The sequence below is a fragment of the Nannospalax galili genome, unplaced genomic scaffold, assembly GCF_000622305.1.
Source record: "Nannospalax galili isolate Female #2095 unplaced genomic scaffold, S.galili_v1.0 scaffold103, whole genome shotgun sequence".
Classification (NCBI taxonomy): domain Eukaryota; kingdom Metazoa; phylum Chordata; class Mammalia; order Rodentia; family Spalacidae; genus Nannospalax; species Nannospalax galili.
Window position 1 is genome coordinate 1,700,141 of NW_008352136.1, and position 20,997 is coordinate 1,721,137.

Consider the following 20,997-nt stretch of genomic DNA (forward strand, 5'->3'; position numbering starts at 1 on the left):
GACATTTTCAGTGGAATCAGAACCAAAGATTGCCAAGTCTCATAAACCCTGCCTAGTGGGAGGAGCAGACACAAGTAGGCCTGTGCCAAGGCTTCAAGTCCAAGGATAGGATCAAGTGCAGGAAACCCACAGAGCAAGGACCCCCCATCCCAACTCTGACACTTGTTGAGGCCATATGATGCTCCTGAAACCCAGCCATCTCCTTTGAATCCCCAGACAAAGCAGAGGGTCCCAAAGCTGTGCCCTTCTCTAGGGTGGAAAACCCAGTCACCAACTTCTTAACACGTAAAACAAGAAACAACTGGGCATGGTAGTACACACCTTTAATCCCAGCAGAGGCAGGCGGATCTCTGTGAGTCCAAGGCCAGCCTGGTATACATAGTTCCAGACCAGCTGGGGTTATAGGGAGACCCTGTCTTTAAAAAAAAAAAAGAAAGAAACAGAACACTTGACTTCAGAGAAACGTGAGCTGCTTAAGAAACCAACAAATGAGACTTTTCAGTGGAACTTAAAATTTTTGGAGTGTGTCTGTTTTGCAAGGGGGGGGCCTCACTGTAGCCAAGGCTGGGCTGGAACTCTGGCGATCCTCCTACCTCAGCCTCCAATTGCCAGAATGACAGACGTGCCCCTCCTCCGTGCCAGCCACATTTCTTTTTGTAATTGAATGCAGTCAGCAGCACAAAGGAAAGATGCATGCAGGCAGAGTGTGCACGCTTCAATGATGCTGTGATGTTGGGGGGGGGGTCCCAGGACGGCTCTCCAGTCCTCAGAACCCACCAGTGTCTCCCCACGACCCTACAAATGCCCCCCAGAAAACACCCCCATCTGCACCGCCAGAGGTAGGAGGCAGGGCCCAAGCCCCGCAAGGGCACCACCCAAATAGCTATAATCAGCAGCCTCGCCAAGACTTCAAACTCACCCAATTATCCTGCAAGGGAAAAAAAACACAAAATGAAAACAAATTAACATGTTTGCATAGAAGCCGCTGCAACAACACACACAGAAGCACGAACACACTCGCATGCTGGCATGTGCCCTGGCAAGGCGGAGAGATGCTGCTGCCGCCCATCCCTATTCTTGCCCCTCCCTGCACCAAGATGGGAGCAGGCCACTGACCAAATTATCCCCAGACTGGCTGGGCAGTGCCTCAGGCCATCAGCTTTTGTTTCATTTAAAAAATTTTTTTACACTGCTGGGGATTGAACCTAAGTCCTCCTACATTCTAGGCAAGTGCTCTACAGCTAAGCCACAGCCGCAACACTTTAAATTTTTTGATTTATTTTTTTAAATTTATTTTTATTTCATGTGTATGAGTGTATTTTCTGCATGTGTGAGTGCACCCGTGTCGTGCAATGCCTCGGAGGTCAGAAGAGGGCTTCAGATTCCCCTGGAACTGGAGTTAAGGATGGTTCTTAGCCACCGTGTGGGTGCTGGGAATCGAACCCAGGTTCTCTGCAAGAACAGTGCTCTTAACCACTGAGCCATCTCTCCGGCCCCTGATTTATTTATTTTCATTTTATGTGTGTGAATGTTTTGCCTGCATGTGTGTAGTGCCCAAAGAAGACAGAAGAGGGCGTCGGATCCTCTGGAATTTGTGTTACAGACTGTTGTTAGCCATGTGGGTGCTAGGAGTTGAACCCAGGTCTTCTGCAAGAACAGACAGTGCTCTTAACCACTGAGCCATCTCTCCAACCTCCATACTTTAAATTTAAAAAAATTAATAATATTTACTGTATGCCCCCCCCATCTATGAAGTAGGTCTGTTATGAATCCCATTCTAAAGATGGGGGAAACCAAAGTATGGAGAGGTTGGTAGGCCTGCCCAAGGCTGCACAACTGGCAAGTGGGAGATCTGGCTTGCTTTTGAACCCAGACAAGCTCTTTCAGTCTGTGGATAACCATAGTGCCTTTGGCATGACACTCTCTTGTCTGTGGGTGATGGGCTAGGGTTCCAACTTGGCCTCCAAGCCCCCGACCTGGTATCTCTGACCTGTGTCCTTCCATCATACTCTGCCCACACACACAGCACTGGCCTTCCTTGGGGTTAGGAGGCCTTCAAAATGCTGCTCTTTATGTTTGGACTCTCAGCACTCAGAAGGCAAGGCCACCCTGCAATAGAGAGACCCTGTCTCAAGACAAAAACCAAACCTAAAGTATTCCTGTTCCACCAGTCCCTTGCCAGACAATGTCTGTGCCTCAGTTTTCCCTCCTAGAACACTGGGATACTAATAGTCCCTGCCCCAGTGACATTAGGAGGTGTAGTGAGTGATGATAGCACTGGTGTCTGCCCCTGAAGTAATTCCGTCTGCTGTGGTTCACTTAGCTCTGCCAGGCCTGGCTCACCAGGGCCATGAACCCCTGCTGGGTGACTTTGGGCTCCATACCAGGGTTCTCTCTGCCCCAAGGTGCTCATATGTAGGGCCAAGTGCTCCCCTTTCCAGGAAACTGTCAGTCCTGAGTAGCTGCTCTGTTGGCTTCCTGAAGTTCCACGGCTCAAGGTTCAGGATGTGGCATGTGTCTTGTCTTTGCTGGGTCATGCAGCCTGGTGTGCTGGCAAAGTTTGGTGAATGTGCCTCTTGGATTCCTTCCCCCTCTCTCCCACCCACATCTATTTGGGGCCTTGTCCCTGGAAATGAAAGTGTACATGCTGGCATGAGTTAGGATTTAGGTCCTGGAGCTCAGTGGCCCCAGCCTCTTGCCCCTGCTGTTGAGCTGTCATGGCTGAATCCTTCAAACCATTGAGAACCATAACATGCAAGTGCTTCCAGCTCAATCCACACTACAGCCACTCATTTTGTATTTCAAAATGAGTTTCGTTTTGTTTTTTGTATTTGAGACAAGGTCTTCCTGGCCAGACTAGAATTCACTGTGTAGACCAGGCTGACCTTGAATTTGTAGAGATCCACCCATCTCTGCCTCACAAGTGTAAGGATTAAGGGTAGATGCCTGGCTGTAGACCTAGTTTCTAATTCCAATTTTCAGATGGATAAACTGAGGCAACAAGCAACTCAGTGACTTACTCAAGGCATCCCTGCTGGTGAGTGGCAGAGCTCGATTGGAACCCAGTTCCGGGTTTGCACCTTAGCTGAAGAGCTGTTTCACACTTCTTGAGACCAACCTGTCAGGATGCATGGGGCAGTACTTTGTGGGTGTAGAGATTGGTCAGTAGGACACCATGATGGTGCTGGTGGTCCAAGGACAAGGTCACTGGCCTTGAATGGCCTCGTTGACTTCAGCCTCTTGACCTATAGTCATGACAGTTAATCAGGACCAGGACAGTAGCCATGGGAAGTAGCCTAGTGCCCACCTTAGCAGGGACTGGAGCTCAAGTTCTCCCTCAGCATGGCCATGCTTAGGGACTTCAGATTCCAGCTGGTCACTAGGTGGCCTTGGACACAATCCTTCTCCTGGAGTCTCTATGTATCACCTGCCCCTCGAACATGGGAAGCCCCTCACCCCCATTGCTAATGGATGAAGCAGGGTACCCTCCCCTCCTTTAGGAGCTCCCAGCCTTCAAGCCTCTGCAACTTAGGCAGGGCCTCAAGTGTCCCAGGCCCTATGGACACTGTGAGTCAAGGAAGAAGCCTTGCCCCTCTGCCTGCCCCCACCTCCACTGAGGAGTGTGCACTCAGCCCTTTGGGGCCCACATATTCTGGCACATGTGCCAGTTTGCCAGGTTGAAGTGGGTGAGACCCTGAAGGCACCCAGTTACACAGGAGAGAATTGTGAGTCCTAGGCTGCCTGAGGATTAGGGACATAAAGGCCCAGCCCTCCCTGTGTTCAGCAGGGACTTACTGAGCATCTGCTGTCTGCCTGCTTGGCTTGAGGCCAGGCTTCATCATTGCTGGGTGCTCCTGGGGAAGCCATGCAGCCTCTCTGGATCCAGCCTGAAAATGCTCTCATGAAAGTCTCAGGTCACATGCTGTACTAGGTAACCAAGAGCATGGGTTAAGAAGTCCCCCATGCCACAGTACTTCAGGAGAGGGGAGAGGCCTGTTCCAAAGGCCACAGTAGAGTTGTGTGTGGTGGCAGGTAGCCCTACTTCTCAGGTTCTGAGGAAAGATGCTGGGGGCTAGGTGGGGGCTTCTTTTCCTCCTGCATCATAAGAGCATCATTTGTCATTCAGTATTTGGAACTGACAAGTCTGATGAGTGAAAGGAGAAGCAGCCAGCATCTTGCTGCCCAGAGCCAAGCTTTGGTGCCATGTTGGGGTCAGTCTGCCCACATGTAGAACATTTGACGAACACCTGATTTTTCCTTGCAGTGGCGGCCAGCCTGGGCATGTAGGCTTAGTGGAGGGTGTGTGGATATGACTAAGCCCAGGGCCTGGCCTCAGGAAGGCCCAACTCCACATTCAGCCTGCCCTGAGCTTGCTGGGCTATGTGCTCCAGCCCAGGCTCCCAAGAGCCACCTGTCCTCCAAGCAGCCTGTTGTCTAGCGGGTGTGGGGCGGCCCTTGTTCTGCGCACATCTGATCCCGTCTTTTCCACATCAGATCATTTGTAACCGTCACCAGGCAGTCGGCCCGTTGCTGATTCAATCTCGGCTTTGTGCTGTCACAGCCGTTTTTCTGTGCAGGCTGATTTTGAAAGGAAGCCCATCCTTGGGGCTCACTTTGCAGTGGTGGCGGGGAGGGGAGATGTGTGTGTGTTCAAATGTATACACATGTATAAGCATCCCCCGCATGTGTGCATGCACATGCATGTGCTCACCTTACCCCCTCCAGTTCTCATTACCCAGAGTGTAATTTGAAATGAGGTAAGCAGCCAAGGGTCTCTGGCCTGCTACCTCTACTCCTAACCCCTCTTCTGCCCTCAGAGTACCTAGTGTGTGTCCCAGCATGCACACAGGAAGAGTCTGTGCTCTGGTAGAGCTGATGAACCCTCAGCCATGAAACAGAGGTTAACTTGAGAGTACCAGTGTGGTTGCAGTGAAGGAGGGCAGTGATAGGGTTCAGGTCAGGTGGAGGGTTGTCACCTGGTAGATGGTTGAGGGTAGGTGGTCGAGGGGGGCTGCTTGGAGGAGCTGATATTGGAACTGAGGCAGGAAATAAAAGACTGGAGACTGGCTGGGAGAATGCCACTTGTGGAACATGGTAGACAGGAGCAGCCTGGGGACAGTGTAGCCAGGCACTGTCCTCAGGTGGCTGCTGAGTTTGAACTGAGATGTCTGATTGGTGTACCATTTATTCTAGATTTCAAAGATGCAGCACAGAAAAAGAATATAAAATACATTATTGGTAGTTTCTGAAAAGTGATTATATCTTCAACTGATACTGCTTTGCCTCTGTTGGGTTAAGTAAGGTTTATTGCTAAATATATTTCCTCTTGGTCACTAGAAAACTTATACACTTGTAAATGGGGCTGTATCACAGCCTAGTTGTATTGGACAGTGCTGTGCTGAGAGCCAAAACTAAATGCAAAGGCCCTGGGGTGGAACTGAGGTTGTCTTGTTAGAGAAACAGAAAGAAACGCAGTGTGGCTAAGCAGGGTTAGCTAGGCACTGGGACAGCGCAGGCTGACAGTAGGGAAGGAGGATATTTTAGAAATGCCTAGAAGTCAATAGGGGGGAATTAGGTGGGGATGAGACATAGGCAGGAAAGCTTGACCTGGCCCCCCAGGGTGAAGAACAGTATGGAAGTTGAGGGAAGGCGGCAGCTCTCAGGGACAGCCAGGTCTGTGGTAGAGGCGTCACTGCTGGAGCCTACTGGTGCATAGGCTGGCTCAACCAGATCTCACTCCCCCTGCCCCAAAGCTGACCACTTCCTCCACTTCTGAGTTTCAAAACTTCTGGTCTCCTGGTTGTGCCCCATCCAGCCCTTTCTAGTAGCTGCTACCTGTCATGTGAGTAATTACTATGAGCCTGGTGTCCTGTCTCCTGGTGGCCAGAGATTACAATCCTTCTTGAACATTCTAAAAAATAACAAAACAGAAGTGATGCGTGTCCATCATAGAAGAATTAGAAATACAGAAAAACACAAAGAAGAAAAGTACCCCCCCACACACACACACCAAGGTAAATAGTCTCACAGTTGGGTTGCAGTAGAGTTGAGATTTGAACCCAGGCAGTCCTGCTTCTGTGTCTGGCTCTTTAGAAACTGGTGCCCTGTGACTGTGATGTGAAAGGGCCTTTTCAGGAATCAGAGATGTCAGACACCCCCTACTCCCAGCCCACGGTAGAGGTTGAAAACTGGAGAGGGCTCCTGTGTTTGGCTCTCAAATGCAGAGCCTCCCTCCAAAAACACCAAGTGGAGGGCCTTTTTACTATGCCATAATACTGATAGTTTATGTTGACTCCTGGCTTCCCCCCAACCTTTGCTGGGGTATAAGACTCCCCAAACCTCCTATCTTGGGATCTGGCACTGGGGGAGAGAATGCTTTGGGAGCTGGGAATGGGATCAGCAAGTCTGGTTTCACCTCTTAACTGGGACCTGGCCTGTCATCGGCCCCCTACCTGCAACAGGGCAGAGGTTCCCTCAGAATGAATCCCCACTCATCCACTCCCTCAAAACTCCCCCACAAGGTCTTGGCTCTGGTAGAGGGTCAGCTAAGCCCGTTGCCAATGGCAGTGGCTGCTCCCCATCACTGGAATGGGGCTCCTTTGAACCTTCATATTCAGCCCCCATCCTTAGCCCTTCTTTGAGTCTCTCCCTGTGCTGAAGCTACACTTCTTGCCCATATGAAGTGAACCCTCTGAAGTTGGGGCCTGTCCGACTTCACGCAGATGAGGCGCGCTCCACTTTCTTTCCTGAGGACCCATATCCTGCCTTTTCTACTCGCTGTTTGCTACTTTCCTGTTGAGTGTGTTACTTTAGGTAGCGACCATGGTGATCTGGCAGTGTATCTATACAAATCCGTGAAAAGGAATTTAAAAATTTTTATATTCCTTGTGTGTAAGAGAGAGACAGAGACATGTAGAGAGGGAGGGTGCAGGTGTGCATGTGTGCAAATCAGAGGCCAGCTTTTGGGAGTCCGTTTTTCCGCTTTTTGGAGGCAGTGTCTCCTATTTCTGCTGTGCACTCCAGACTAGCTGACTAGGGTACTTCCAGGTGATTCTCCTGTCTCTACCTTCTGTCTCTGCAGGAGTCCTAGGATTACAGGTGCTCACATGACTTTTTATGTGGGTTGCAAGGTTCTAACTCAAGTCCTCAGACCTGCACAGCAAGTGATTTTACCCATTGGGCCATCTCACCTACCTGTGGAGAGGAATTTGGTGAAGAAACCTGAGGGAGGTACAAAGTGAGTTCAGGCATAAAACTGGGAGTTAGTTAAGGAACAGAGCTCAAGCATCTGGCCTCATAGCCCCGGACACAATACTGTCACCTTTATGAGCTTGTTGGGGTGCCTTTCCTCTTGACGCTCCCAGCCTGGGTAGGATGGCCCCAGCATGATGACTACCCATCTTCCTGCCTTATCACCTCTCTAAGCTTCTCACCTCCACAGGCCTACGACAGGGGACTTTTTATGTGGTTGTCAGATGTTGGCATGCTGGGGAAGGAAAGCATACACAGTTGGTTCCCATGGCCACTGGTAACATTTGCCCTCTGGAACCTCACATGGGCTCTAGGAGCTGGCCGTGGTGCTGAAGGGCCTGGGGCCAGCTGGAGCCCCCAATGCCTGTATCCCAGTGAGACATTCGCTAAGACCTTTTGCTTGCCCATCTTTCCCGCTGGAGATTCTTTCCTGTGGGCCTGCTGTGTGTAGGCACTGGTAACCCATAGAGGAAGGATCAGGGACCACATTAGGAACCCATGAAGCACTGTTATGTGCCTTGTGTATCTTAGAAGCCCCAAGGGACCTGGCTTGTGGGGTGGGGTGGACACAGTACTAATCCTGGCAGGAATTGAGGCCTCCTATTGAAGGGATAGGGCTCCCCCACCCCCACCCTTCAAAGGGTGAAAATCTTCTGGTGCTGGCTCAACTGGCAGTAGGAAATAATCACTTTTCACAGACCCCTTATCCAAAGCCCAGCCCTGGGCCTGTTTAATCAGTAGTGCCCCCCCGTGACTTGAAGATTCCCTGGCTAGAGAGATCGGGAAAGGGGTTAAAGAAAATTACCCTGGCCTCCTCCATGCTAATGTAATCTCTAACCAGATCTGCCCAGCTGCAGCTCAAATTGCTTTTTAGATTAACATTTAATTATTAACAGGGTCCCCTGGAAGGCCTTGGGCTCTGGGAACAGGGATGGGGGGAGGGAGCAGCAGGAAAGAGGTGGGATGGGCTTCAGCTCAGGCTGCCTTGCACAGAGTGATGGGGAGAGACAGGGAGCAAGGTAGGGGAGGCTGAGGAGCCCAAGCAGGGAGAGTGAAAGACAGCTGGAAAGAAGAGAGAGGAGGGCAGGGAGGCAGGCAGGGTAGGGGACAGCAATGGAGACAGGAGAGAAAGAAAGTGGTCCCTTCTGCCATGGGAGCCCCATGGGGTAGGCATGCAGCCTGGTTCCCTGTGACAGCACTGAGGGTCCTCAACCCTCCAGTCCTAGCAATGGGCTGACTGGCTTCTGTTCCCTCATTGTTAAGAGAAAACTGAGCTTTCAGAGCCTTTGTGCTGGTGACCCACTTATCTGTGGGTCAAAGCCATACAGCCAGGCTTGGACTGCAGTGCTTCCAACTAGCTGCTCCTCCTCTCTGGGCTGGGGCCTTCCAACAACACTTCTGGCTCTTCCCCATGTTTGGGTATGGCTCTGTGGTCAGGACAGTTCAGGAGAGGGAGACTTCAGTGACAGTTCAGGGCCGGGGTGTGATGTGAAGGTGGGGAGAACCCTGAGGACTGACAGGCATCTCTCCTTTTAGGAACAGAGTCCTGGCCATCTACTCTGATCTCTGCAAACTGCTGGTTTCTCCAGCTTGTCTTATCTCTACTCTGGGTTCTGAATCTTTCAATATTTCAAAGATAGAGACTGCATCCAAAGCCCTTCTTACATATATGACAGCAGACCCAGTCCTGGGTCTCACATACAGCTAGCTAGTACCGTGGATTGCATCGGAATACCAAAGGTTAGCATGCCCCATGTCCAAATGGCCCTCATCATCAGGCTCTGTCCCCATCAAGGTTCAGCTAGGAAAACAGACTCAAGAGAGGTACTGTGACATCCTCGATACCCAGAACCCAATGCCTGGCCCTTGCCTGGCTGCTGCCACCATGGACCCTGCGACTAGCTTTCTTCTCTCCTTACCCTGTCAGACTCCAAGAAAAGCCTGATGTGACCTTCCTCTGCAAGCCAAAGCCAGTCTTTGGCCTTGAGCAGAGCCACAGAGGCCTGCTTAAGTAGCTGTAGATGAGCCGGGCGTGGTGGCGCACTCCTGTAGTCCCAGCACTTGGGAGGCAGAGGCAGGTGGATCTCTGTGAGTTCAAGGCCAGCCTGGTCTACATAGTGTGTTCCAAGACAGCTGGGGCTACAGGGAGACCCTGCTTCAAAAAGACAGAAAGAAAATAAATAAATAAATAAATAAATAAGTAAAATAAAATAAGTAAAAAAAATAGTAGTTGTAGATGAAGGGGAGGATGGAGACTGGAAGTGGCACAGGCAGTGACCTTCACAGGGTCACAGCATTGTCCTGCCAGAGAGGCTTTGCTCCAGTGACAGACCCCCCCTGAGGCAGGTGGGGAAACTGAGGCAGGTGGGCACATTTCCCCACCTGCTACCGTAGGCATCTGCTGGGGGAAAAATAGCCCAGGATGGTCTGTTTTCAGCTCGGGCTAGATTTGGCCAGGTGGCAGTTTAGGATGGATGATGCTTATGTATGGCAAGAACCAGGCTTTGCTTATCTTCTCTTGTTTCGCCTACTGCCCAGCTCACACACGGTGCTCTATCGAGTCATTATAGAATGAATGAATGGCCTCCAAGGCGCCACTGCCCTCTTTCTGGTCCTCCCCTCTCTTCCCATCTCGTCCCAGAATAGAATCCAAGTGGATCAGGGCACTGGGGTATCTGGGGAGAATCAGGTTCCTTGCTGTCTGTTTGACTGGAGCTGGGTGTTGATGGGACCCCTACCATGGTGGAATTGCCATACAGTAGCCTGAGGTAGGTCCAGGGTCTGACACCCTTATGCTCTGTCACTTAAAATCTGTGTGACCTTGTACTAATTGCTCCCTTCTCTGTTCCCATTTCCTAATGTGTGAAATGAAGTTACAACCAGACTCCATCCAGCCAAGGCAGCCAGGCTGTGGTTAGGTTGAGAGACAGGATGCACTCAGAACTAGATGCAGAGGGTTTGCACAGTCTGCAAACACTACCTGCTGTTCTTAGTGCCCCTGCTGTTTCCAAGCTTCACCTTCCACCTCTGGGGTCTCCCTGTTGCCCCTGCAGTCAGACATGGGGGAGAGATGACAGAAGGCAGCAGGGCCAAAAGCTCCAACTCTGTTCTTTGAATAAAATAAAGACAGCCCTCAACAGCCTTTGCTCATTGTACCACCCCGCATGCAGCAGACTCAATTCCTCCTCAGCTGGAAAGTTTCTTCCCTTCTTCCCTCCCCTGTCACATTTCCTTATCTGAATGTCCAGCTATGAAAGGGCACATCGACAGCTGGGGGTGTTATCTGGTAGAAGGGACCTTTTCCTCGGGCGGCTCCCAGATAAGGCAGCCTTATCAGCCCCCATGTCAGGGACGGTGCCAGAGCAGCCTAATCATTGAGGCTTGTGACATTTTTTCCATCCCACCCCACCCCCCTTTATTATTAAAGTCACAAAAGACCTTGAGCTTATAAACAGTCTGATTTGCAGATAGAGTGGCTCTCCAGATGGTCTCTAGCTGGGTGGAGGAGTGGACCTGCTTTGTGAGGATGGGATGGGGCCAGACAAAGAAGAGGCAGTCTGGGAATCACAGGTGACTGCTCAGTCTTGTCCATAGCTTGCTGTTTGACACTGTGCAGGAACCTTGGCTTCTCTGGGCCTCATGAACTTTGTCTGACAACCAATGTATTGATGTAGCCATTCATTCAATACCTACTTATTAAATGATTATTCCTGGCCAGGCAATGAGGAGAGAGAAACAAGTAAGACATAGTCTTTACCCTTCAGAAACTTGTGGTCCAGCAGAGAGAGACAGACATGAAAATTGGCAGTTACAACCTAGTGTGATTGGGGCTGTGGTGAGGGTCACCTAGAGGAGAGGTCATGTGAGCCATCTGAAGACAGCCCTGAATTAACATGGACCAGGTGGCAGTGCTGTAGGCAGAGGGCACATGGGTGCTGTGGTCTGGAGGTATGAGGCAGCTAGCTGAAAGGGGAGCACCTTGAGGGAGCTGTGAGAGAGGGCAGTGGACAGCTGGGCCTCATGGGCCTGGCAGAGAAGGTTGGCTGTGTTTGAAGAAGTTTGAAGGGCAAGGTGTTAGGGTAATAGGGGACCTGGGGGTGGTGCTCCACTCCCCATGGTGCTTGGCTGGTTGCCTGATCTGAGACCTCCTACTACCCACCCTCCCTCCAGCAGGTCACAGGGCACTGAACTGGGGAACTAGGGAAAGCCCCCCCCCCAAGTGAAGCTGGTCTTCAAGGCTGCCAGAGTTCAACCTGCTGTCCTCCAGAGATGAGAATCAGGTGATCTTGGCAACTGCCTAAGAAACTGCTTAGTCCCTGGTCCTCTTGACTGCAGACTACTCAGACATCCTCAGTCTGGAGGCCAGAGCCCCTGGCAGAAGCTGTTGATAGAGAAGGGGCTCTAGAGCTGGCAGGTTGCCCTTATCCCATAGCCTGAGCCCATATGGCCCTTTTTTTAGCTGCAAGTGTGCTGGGAGCTCATCATCCTGAATGAGGCTGAAATTTTGGCTTCTGTGCCTGATGAGAGGCTGGAGGCAGGGTCAGGAAGAAGCTTTACAGGCCAGCGAGCACTACCCAGCCAGTGTGGGGAGTATGGGAGACCCCAGGCTCCAGCCCAGGGTTTGTCTGTGCACCAGAACTCTGGCCTCCCTCCTTCCATCCAGCATTGTCAAGCCTATGGGACACAGACAGGCCAGGCAGCCTGTGGGGTCCCCAAATGCTGCCTTTTCTGGGTTATTATCCTACCTGTGGAGGGGAAGGCATGACTGGCTTTCTGTGTTTGGGTGGCAAGAGGTAGATGCTGTCACAGTGCAGATGGAGAGAGGCCTGCAAGGTCAAGGCAGGAGCCATCAGCCTTTTACCTCCCAGATGTGCACCAGGTGTGCATGACAGTGGACTGCCTACATGTGTACTAGAGGGCCCCATGCATAGAGATGGAGTCTGTCACAAAACATACATCCTGTGTACATGAGCGTGCACCTACAGAGAGTGTGGACACCCAGCTCAGTGTGTCTGAATGGGGTGGAGTGTGGCCTCAAGGCCAGAGTCCAGGAGTGTGGTAGTGGTAGCCCCAGCAGGCTGCTCCTGCCACCTGCTCACGTCCCAAGTCCCTGAAGAGCCTTACTGCTTTCTGCAGTCAAGGACTTTCCTTCCTGCAGTAAGCCCTACTTCACTCCCTTCTTAAATGGTGTCATTTCTGCCTGATTGTAATGGCATATTTTAAAATTACCAGAAATCAGCGCAGGGAAGTGGCACTGCAGCTTTTATTGCTGTGTTAAGACTACCCGAGACTGGGGGAGGGGAGGAGCACCCTGCCCCCCTCACTATCCCCTCCCCCCATGCTATCCCCCACTTCCCCTCTTTTTTCTTCTTTTCTTTTTCTTTTCTTTTTTTTTTGTTTTTAGAGAGAGAGAGACAGTAATAGGAGAAAATTGGTTTTGAAACTGAATAAAAGTCCCTTTCAGAGGAAATCGTTTCTCTCAGGGTACCTTTGCTGAAAGTAAAATAGAGTATAATGAAAGGTGGTTACGTGATTGTCTTTCATTTACCGAGAGGCCAGGACAGACGAGAGCCTGCCACCGTCTCGGGGAATACAAGATTGGAATAATTGCACCATAACAAGGAGCTTGTTGTGAAATTAGTATCTTAAGAAAGTGGTGAAAAAAGGCTTTTTCTCATGAATACTTCATTATCAGAAGAAAGCAGCAGAATTTAGGGCTCCAGACACCTGTTTAGTATTAAATACCTTCCCTCTCTTCCCCTTAAACACACCCCTTTTCTCCGTTCCAACCAACACAGGGTGGAGGTAACGCAGGCTGGCTACTGGGCACAGGGATGGGTAAGGTAAGGGGTGGGGGGGACCTCAGGGTGTCCATGGTTGAGCCCTTCTCTGTGGCAGGGCAAGAGGAAGAGCCAGCCTGGCTGGGACATCCCTGCCTCCCATGGGGCCTCCAACAAAGCTCATCCTGACCCCATGCCCAGGTGCTCTGGGCCCTCAGGAATGCTGGAAGATGGGCTTTGTGAGGACACGTGCTTGTGGGTTTCCTGTGACTCCCAGGCATCTAGGCTAAGATAGGCAAATACAGCATGGGATGAGCTCAGAGATGGAGCACCCCTCCGCCTCCCTGTGACACTATCCTGGTACTCCTGTGCTGACATCTCTGTTCCTGGGGTGTTGTGAGAACACCCTAGTCAGGAGCTAGACCAGCACTTCTGTGGATAGGGGCACTACCCACTAGCCTTTTCTGGCCACTTCTGTATGGACAAAGATGACCAAATAGGCTCCCCCTGAGCTAGTGACTGATCAGTTATGGAAGTACAAATGAGCTGGGGTCCATCACCAGTCAAAGGACAGCTTAAATTGGAACACAGGGGTGAGGATCTGATATACCTGGGAATGTCACAGTAGTCCTGGAGGTGACCCACACACTGAGATAGCCACATGTACATAAGGCACATCGGATCTGGCCCTGTTTTGGTGGACGGTCTTCCCTGGAGACGATTCATTTTCTTCCCATGATGCCTTTAGTGAGCCTCTGGATGCCTCAGTTTTCCCATCTGTCAGATGAGGGAGATGGAGTGTCTGCTCTGAATGTCTGATGTGATCCCAGTACATAGGACTCTTAAGATCCAGGCCAGCCTGGGCTACAGAAAGAGACCTGTCTCAATAGATGATCTCTGATAATCCTTGGGGTGGTAGGGAGGGTGGGAGGCTGTGTCGAGCAGTTTTCAGTGACCAGCCTCATCTTCCTCCTCACAGGGACCCTACTGTGCAACGTGCCCTACCCAGGGCTCCCAGCTTAGCCATGCTGGCCTGTCTGCAGAGGACCCAGAACCCACCGGGCCAACACCTAACCTGCCCCAGCAAGAGCCTGGACCTGCGCAAGTGTGAGTGAGACCCCCTCCACCACCTCCTGTCCCCTTATCACCCCCCGCCACTTCCTTCCTGCTTGCTTTCTGCTCCTTAGTCCTTTATAGGGCAGGGGGTACCATAGAAATGCATTCATTCCCCAGGGAGCCCACCCTTTAAGTCTGTGTTCCGGAGCTGGGCATGGTGGTGTGCCTGTAATCCTAGCATTCAGGAGGCTGAGGCAGAAGGAACTTGAGGCTAGTCTGGACTCCATAGTGAGACCCAGTCATGAAAAATAGGGATGGGCATGGGTCTCCCAGGCAGCATGGTGCCGCCTCAGTTCTTCATGCTGAAGCAGCTGTTTTACTCGGTTGCATTTTCCTCTTCCAGAATTTATTTATCTGTAGACAAAAGTAACATGCTTGTGCAACATTTAAAAGGAAGGAGATGGTGCAGCGATCAAAGCCCCTTCTCTCTCAGATAGCTGCCGTCCAGTTCTGTGCCCCCAGATGTTTTATATGCCCAAGCCCAGGGGCTGTGTGTGTATGCTCGTACATCTGACAGTCCAGCACCTCACTTTTTCATTTGGTCATACATATATATTGTGTGTCAGCTTCTAAAGAGCTTCCTCGTTCTCTTGTCATGTCCTTTTCTCTGGCAAGGATGAACCATAATTTATTTGGCCAGCCCGCCACTGAAACCTGTTACTTGGATAAGCAATGCAGCAGTAAACCCTGCTTTGTGAATATAATGCAAGGTAAATTTCTGGAAGTGGAAGTAGTCAAGGTATGCTGTGCGTTTTTCGTCTCTGGTAGACGTGGGCTGACAGCTCTGTAGTTCAACCCAGGGACATGCCACGGCTCCATACAGAGGCCTGCTCCACATCTCACCACAGGCATCAGGCTGCGGCTTCGACATGGCAGTGGAAATAGGATCCCAATGTAGTTTTCATTTCAAATGACTGAAGTTCAGCATCTTTCTCTGTCATACCATTTGTTTTTCCTCTGACTAGTCTACACATCTTGATAATGCTTTCTCCATAGGGTAGTTTTTATTCATCTATATTGATATGTAGGAGTTGTTTGCATATGATGGAACTAGATCTCTGTATGTCATGAGAGCTTATGTTTCCCCTGATGGGCCGTTTGACCTCCATCCTGCCGTGATTTCTCTGTGTTTCCTTTCATGACTTTTGTTAGAAGGTCTTTTCCCAGGCTGGTTTTTAAAAGGAAAATGTTTCCCCAAGGTTGATTCTAGTCTCTTTTTATTTTATTTGTTATTATTAAGTCCATCATTAAGAGAAGCCAAGGCAGAAACTCAAGCAGGACAGGAGCCTGGAGGCAGAAACTGAAGCACAGACCATGGAGGAACACTGCCTACTGGTTTGCTCCCTGGCCTAGTATATATATATATATATATATATATATATATATATGTATATATATTTCAAAGGAAAAGATTTCTTACAGTTTAAAAATTATTTATGTTAATTTGATGTGTATGAGTATTTTGCCTGCATGTATGTAAGTGCACCTTCGCATGTAGTGCCTGTGGAAACCAGAAGAGGGCGTCAGATCCTCTGGAACTGGAGTTACAGATGGTTGTTAGCCACTGGGTGCTGGGAATTGAACCCAGGTCCTCTTCAAGAGCTCTTTACCACTGAGCCATCTCTCTAGTCCCTTGAAGTGTTTTTATAGTATTTAAAAATATTTGTTTTGTGGTTAATCTGGTTTAAAATGTGAAATGAAGTATGGATTCAGGTGTGTTTGAGAATCAGTACAGTACTGTTTTCTTTTTGGTGGCAGTGGGGATTGAGTCCAGGGCTCACACATGCTTAGCAAGTCCTCTACCACTGAGCCAGCTACCTTATTCTCCTGTCTCTTTGTCTCTGTCTCTCTGGCTTTGTTTCAGTATTTTGAGGCAGGGTCTCATTGTAGCCCAGGCTAGCCTTGAATTCGCTCTGTAACCAAGGATGACCTTGACCTCCTGATCCCCCCTGCCTCGAGGCAAGTGCTAGGTTTGCAGGCCTGCACTGTTACAGCTGGCCCTGTTTAACTGTTGCAGTGTTAGAAAGTGTGGTGGGATTTTTTTGGCATATAATTTACAGCATTTACGCATCAGACGTGTTCAGTCCAGCAGTTTCTTAGTGTACTCCCAGAAAGCTAGAAGACCACAGTCCATTTTAGAGTGAATATAACAAAACGAAGCCTCTACTGGACGGCAGATGCCCTTTCTCCCTCCACCCTCTTCCTCTGTAGAGAAAGCCCAACTCCACTTTCAGTGGTTCATACCATATGTGACCTTTAGTGACTTTCCTTTTTTTTATAATTACATGTTTATGGGGGCGGTGCACATGTGCTATGTTGGACAAGTGGAGATCAGAGGACAACTGGCAGGAACCAGTTCTCTCTTTCCACCAAGTGGAAGCCAGGGATTGACCTCGGTCATCAGGCTTGGTGACAAGCACCTTTACCTCCTGTGAACTATCTTGCCAGCCCATCGTGGCTGGCTTTCATCCTGCATGTTTTTCTGGGGTCAGCTGAACTGCAGCCTGTATATAATGCATTTTCAATATTCAGTGGAGCATCTTGTTATTAGTCCTCTCCAAGTTCCCTTAACTGTCTTGTTTATTTTGGTGTCTGAACTGTGAAATCTACTTACTTAGATAAAACGTGTGTTTTTGCTGGGACTACATACACTTACAGAAGGAGCAGTAAAGAAATGGCATTTTTGTAATGCCGCTTTTCCCTCCAGGAATGTGACTTGCCTGTCTGTTCAGAATCTCTTTTGTGTCCCGTAGGTATGTCTTACCATTCATTTCATTTAGATCTTGTATGTTTTGGTTAGGCTTACTTCTACATAGTAGAGCTTTTTCGATGATCTTCTCACATTAAGTGGGGGTTGTTTCTATGAAAGCTGTTAACCCCTGCCACCCCTCTGAATTCTTTGTTGTTGTTGTTAATCACAGTTTTCCAATTTAGTCTGTTGAATTTTGCAGTTATCATTGAAAATGAATGTTCACCTCATTTTTTGAGACTGATCTCATGTAGTCCAGGCTGGCTTCAAACTTGCTATGTAACTGAGGGTGACCTTAAACTCTTTATTCTCTGCCTTGACCTCTAGACCTTGACCTGGGATTACGGGTGTGCAGCATCATGCCCTCCTACTTTGTTTTAGACCTTGATTTCTTTGTTTTGTTTAATGGAGTTGGCCTTCATCCTGGGAGCAATGAGATTTATAGTGACTATGATCGGTGTTCCTGCTTTGCAATGTTAAGAGTTCCCCACTAAGGAAATACTGGCTTTGGGGACTGGGTTATTTGATCAGGTTAAGTAAGTTTCCATCTATTCCTATTTGTTTTCAAATCAACAATGGGAGTTGGAACATTTCCAAATGACTTCAATTTATGAAGATGAACATATGTGTTCTTTCCTTTAGTCTTAATTAATGATGTTAATGGAGTCCTTCACGTTGAACTATCCTTGCATTCCTGGTTGAACCCCACTTGGTCACAGGAAATAGTTCTTTAAAATGTTCTTTCAGGATTGGATATGTTCTTTAGGGTTTTGCTTCAACTTAATTTGAAAGATGGTATTTGAGTCTTCGTACTTCCTGTGAAGCTGGCTTGCCTCCTGACTTCTTTCCTTCCTTCCTTCTTCCTTCTGTAGCCCAGGCTACCTCAAACTAAAAATCCTCCTTCCTGCCTTGCCTAATGGGTGCTAGGATTACAGGTGTGTGCTGCCATCTTGGCATTAGAACAATTTTTTTGACTCTTGCCATCTGCAGCCGTTCACTCTTCCTGTACTTGGCAATGTTAATAGAACTGGGATTGCCTGTGCTTCAGAGCTTGGCTCATTCCACCGTAGAACTGGGTCAGTGTGTTTATTTGGGCTAGGCTGGTAGCCTTTTTTTTTTTTTTTTTTTTTTTTTCGGTCTTTCTGAGACAGGATCTCCCTGTAGCCCCAGCTGTCCTGGAACTCACTATGTAGAACAGGCTGGCCTTGAACTCACAGAGATCCGCTGGCCTCTGCCTCCCGAGTGCTGGGATTAAAGGTGTGCGCCACCATGACCGGCCTAGTCTGGTAGCCTTTTAGTGTTCTCTATTTTCCTTTAATAATTGTTTGTTTTGATTCTGTTGTTCCTTGGATGAGTTTAATACATCATGTTTCTCTAAAAACACTATTTAATCCAGGTTTTCAAATTCATTTACATGAGGTTGAATAAAGTAATTCAGTTCTTTTAAGTGGTAACTCACCCATATTTCTTATGTTATATATTCTCTGTTCTTTACCTGCACCTGTATGTGTGCATCTCTGTGTCTGGTGTGTGTGTATGTGTTGCTGTGTGTACATATTTGTGTATGTGAAGGCCAGAGAACAGCCTTGGATGTTGATCTTTGGTTTTGTTTGCTTTGGGGAGTTGTTTTGGTTTTTGTTTTTTTTGTTTTTTTTTTTGAGACAGGGTCCCCCTGTAGCCCCAGCTGGCCTTGATCTCACAAAGACCCACCTGCCTCTGCCTCCCAAGTGCAGGGATTCAAGGTGTTTGCTAAACAAGCCCAGCCGTTTGTTTTTTGAGACAGGGTATTACTATGTAGTCCTGGCTGGCCTAGAATTTGCTGTGTAGATCAGGCTGGTCTCAAACTCACAAAGATCGCCACTACACAAGGCAATCCTTGTTTTTAGAGACAGGTCCCTCCCTTGCTTGGAACTTGCTAATTAGGCTAGGCTAGTTGACCAGCAAACCCTAGGTGTCCACCTATTTCTGCTTCTCCTGTTGATTACAGTCGGGCACCACCATGCCCAGCTTATGGGGATTCTAGGGATCAAAGTCAGGTCTTCATGCTTGCATGGCAAGTATTTTAACTGAGCTTTTCCCAGCCCCTTGCCCCTTTCCCACTTTTCTTGATTAGATTAGTTAGCTAATGATATGATCTATTGCCTTTCCCCAAAGGTCCATCTTCAATATTTATTAGTAATTACCCTTTAAGAGTTTTGATTCATTAATTTATGCTTTCATCTTTGTTAAAACCTTCTTTCTGCTCTTTTAAAGTTTTTTCTTAATATTTTGAGTTAGAGACTTAAATCTTTAATTTTTAATTTTAAAAATATTTTAATTTTATGTGTATGTATGTATTGCCTATATGTAGGTAAGTGCACCTGTGTCATGCAGTGCCTGCAGAGGACAGAAGAGGCTGTTGGGTCTCCTGGAACTGGAGTTACAGACAGTTGTTAGCTGCTATGTGGGTGCTGGGATTCGAACCCAGGTCTTCTGCAAGAACAACCAGTGTTCTTAACTGCTGAGCTATCTTTCCAGCCATGATTTTTAATTTTAAATTTATGTGTGTGTGAGAGAGAAAGTGTGGGCACCACAGGACATGTGTGGAGGTCAGAGGACAACTTACTGGAGTTAATCCCTTCCACCATGTGGGTCCTGAGGATCAAACTCAAGTTGTCAGTTTTGGCAACAAGCACTTTTACCCACTGAACTATCTTGCTGGCCCTGTAATGTTTTTTTTTAATTATTTTTATTTTATGTGTATGCGTGTATTGCCTGCATGTAGGTAAGTGCACCCGTATTGTGCAGTGCCGCGGAGGACAGAAGAGGCTGTCAGATCCCCTGGAACTGGAGTTACAGACAGTTGTTAGCTGCCATGTGAGTGCTGGAATTTGAACCCGGATCTTCTGCAAGAACAACCAGTGTTCTTAACTGCTGAGCCATCTTTCCAGCCCCTGTAATTTTTTTTTTAAAGGAAAAAAACCTACAAGGTCTGAGCATTCTTTAGCTATATCCTGAAGGGTCTAATAGCTATTATTTTGAATTTTATTTTCTAGTTGTTTTATCATTTTGGTTTTGATTCTTCATCCGGAGTCACCTCAGCCCCACTACCCATTCAAGCAGTAAGTTCTTTTTTTAAAAAAAAATCTTGTAGGATTTTTTTCTACTATGATCAGAGACTTATTTTTTTTATTTTAATGTGTATGAGTGTTCTGTGTGTATAAAAGTATATACCACATGCATGCAAGCACAAGGAGACCGAAAGAGGGTATAAGATCCCTGGAACTGGAGTTAGGGACCCTGTCTCAAAAAAAACGAAAACCAAAACAAACAACCCCCAAAGCAAACAAAACCAAAGATTGACATCCCTCTGGTGTACCATGTGGGTGCTGGGAACTGAACGCAGGCCCTCTGCAAGAGCAGCTAGTGCTCTTAACCGCTGAGCAGTCTTTCCAGCCCCAGTTGTTTCTTTGTGCATGTACATGTGAGGGAGGGTGTCAGAGGGCTGCATCAGATACCTTCCTCTACTGCTTTCCACCTTACCTTTTTTTTTTTTGGTCTTTTTGAGACAGGGTCTCCCTGTAGCCCCATCTGTCCTGGAACTCACTGTGTAGATCAGGCTGGCCTTGAAGTCACAGAGATCCGCCTGCCTCTGCCTTCCGAGTGCTGGGATTAAAGGCGTGCGCCACCACACCCAGCTCCACCTTACCTTTTTGAGACATAACCCAGCACTTACCATTGGCTAGGCTGGAAGATCAGAGAACTTGAAACATCCACTTGTCTTTGCCTCCCCTGTGCGAGGGTTACAAAGTGTAGCCATGTCCACCTTCTTCATGAGGGGACCCAAACTCTGGTCCTCATGCTTGCATGGCAGGCACTCACTGAGCCACCAACCCAGCCTCAGTTTTTTATTTCTCTAGAACGTGTGTGTGTGTGTGTGTGTGTGTGTGTGTGTGTTTCTGTAAGCTGCACAAAAAGCGATGAAGTTAGTGTACTTCATTTCTCTACAGGTTCTTAGAGCCGACTTTCCCTGTTACCTGACATAAGGTGCAAATGTTACTTTTGGTTCCAGTGACTGAGGTTGAGGATCTCACTGTAGTTACCCTTCCCTCTTTTCCCTCC

The 20,997-nt window shown here is 48.6% G+C and overlaps 1 protein-coding gene across 2 annotated transcripts in view; it reads left to right on the top strand.

Moving 5' to 3' along the window:
• The window catches only part of Fam222a (family with sequence similarity 222 member A), a 44,756-nt gene that overhangs the window by 11,704 nt on the left and 12,055 nt on the right, over positions 1-20,997 (top strand). The window contains exon 2 of one of the 2 annotated variants that reach the window (XM_008848978.2): positions 14,011-14,138. In XM_008848978.2, the coding sequence (XP_008847200.1) occupies positions 14,057-14,138 (82 nt within the window). In that variant the 5' untranslated portion in view covers positions 14,011-14,056. Of the gene's footprint in view, positions 1-14,010; positions 14,139-20,997 lie in introns of those variants that run through there. The other variant, XM_008848977.2, reaches the window with a different exon arrangement.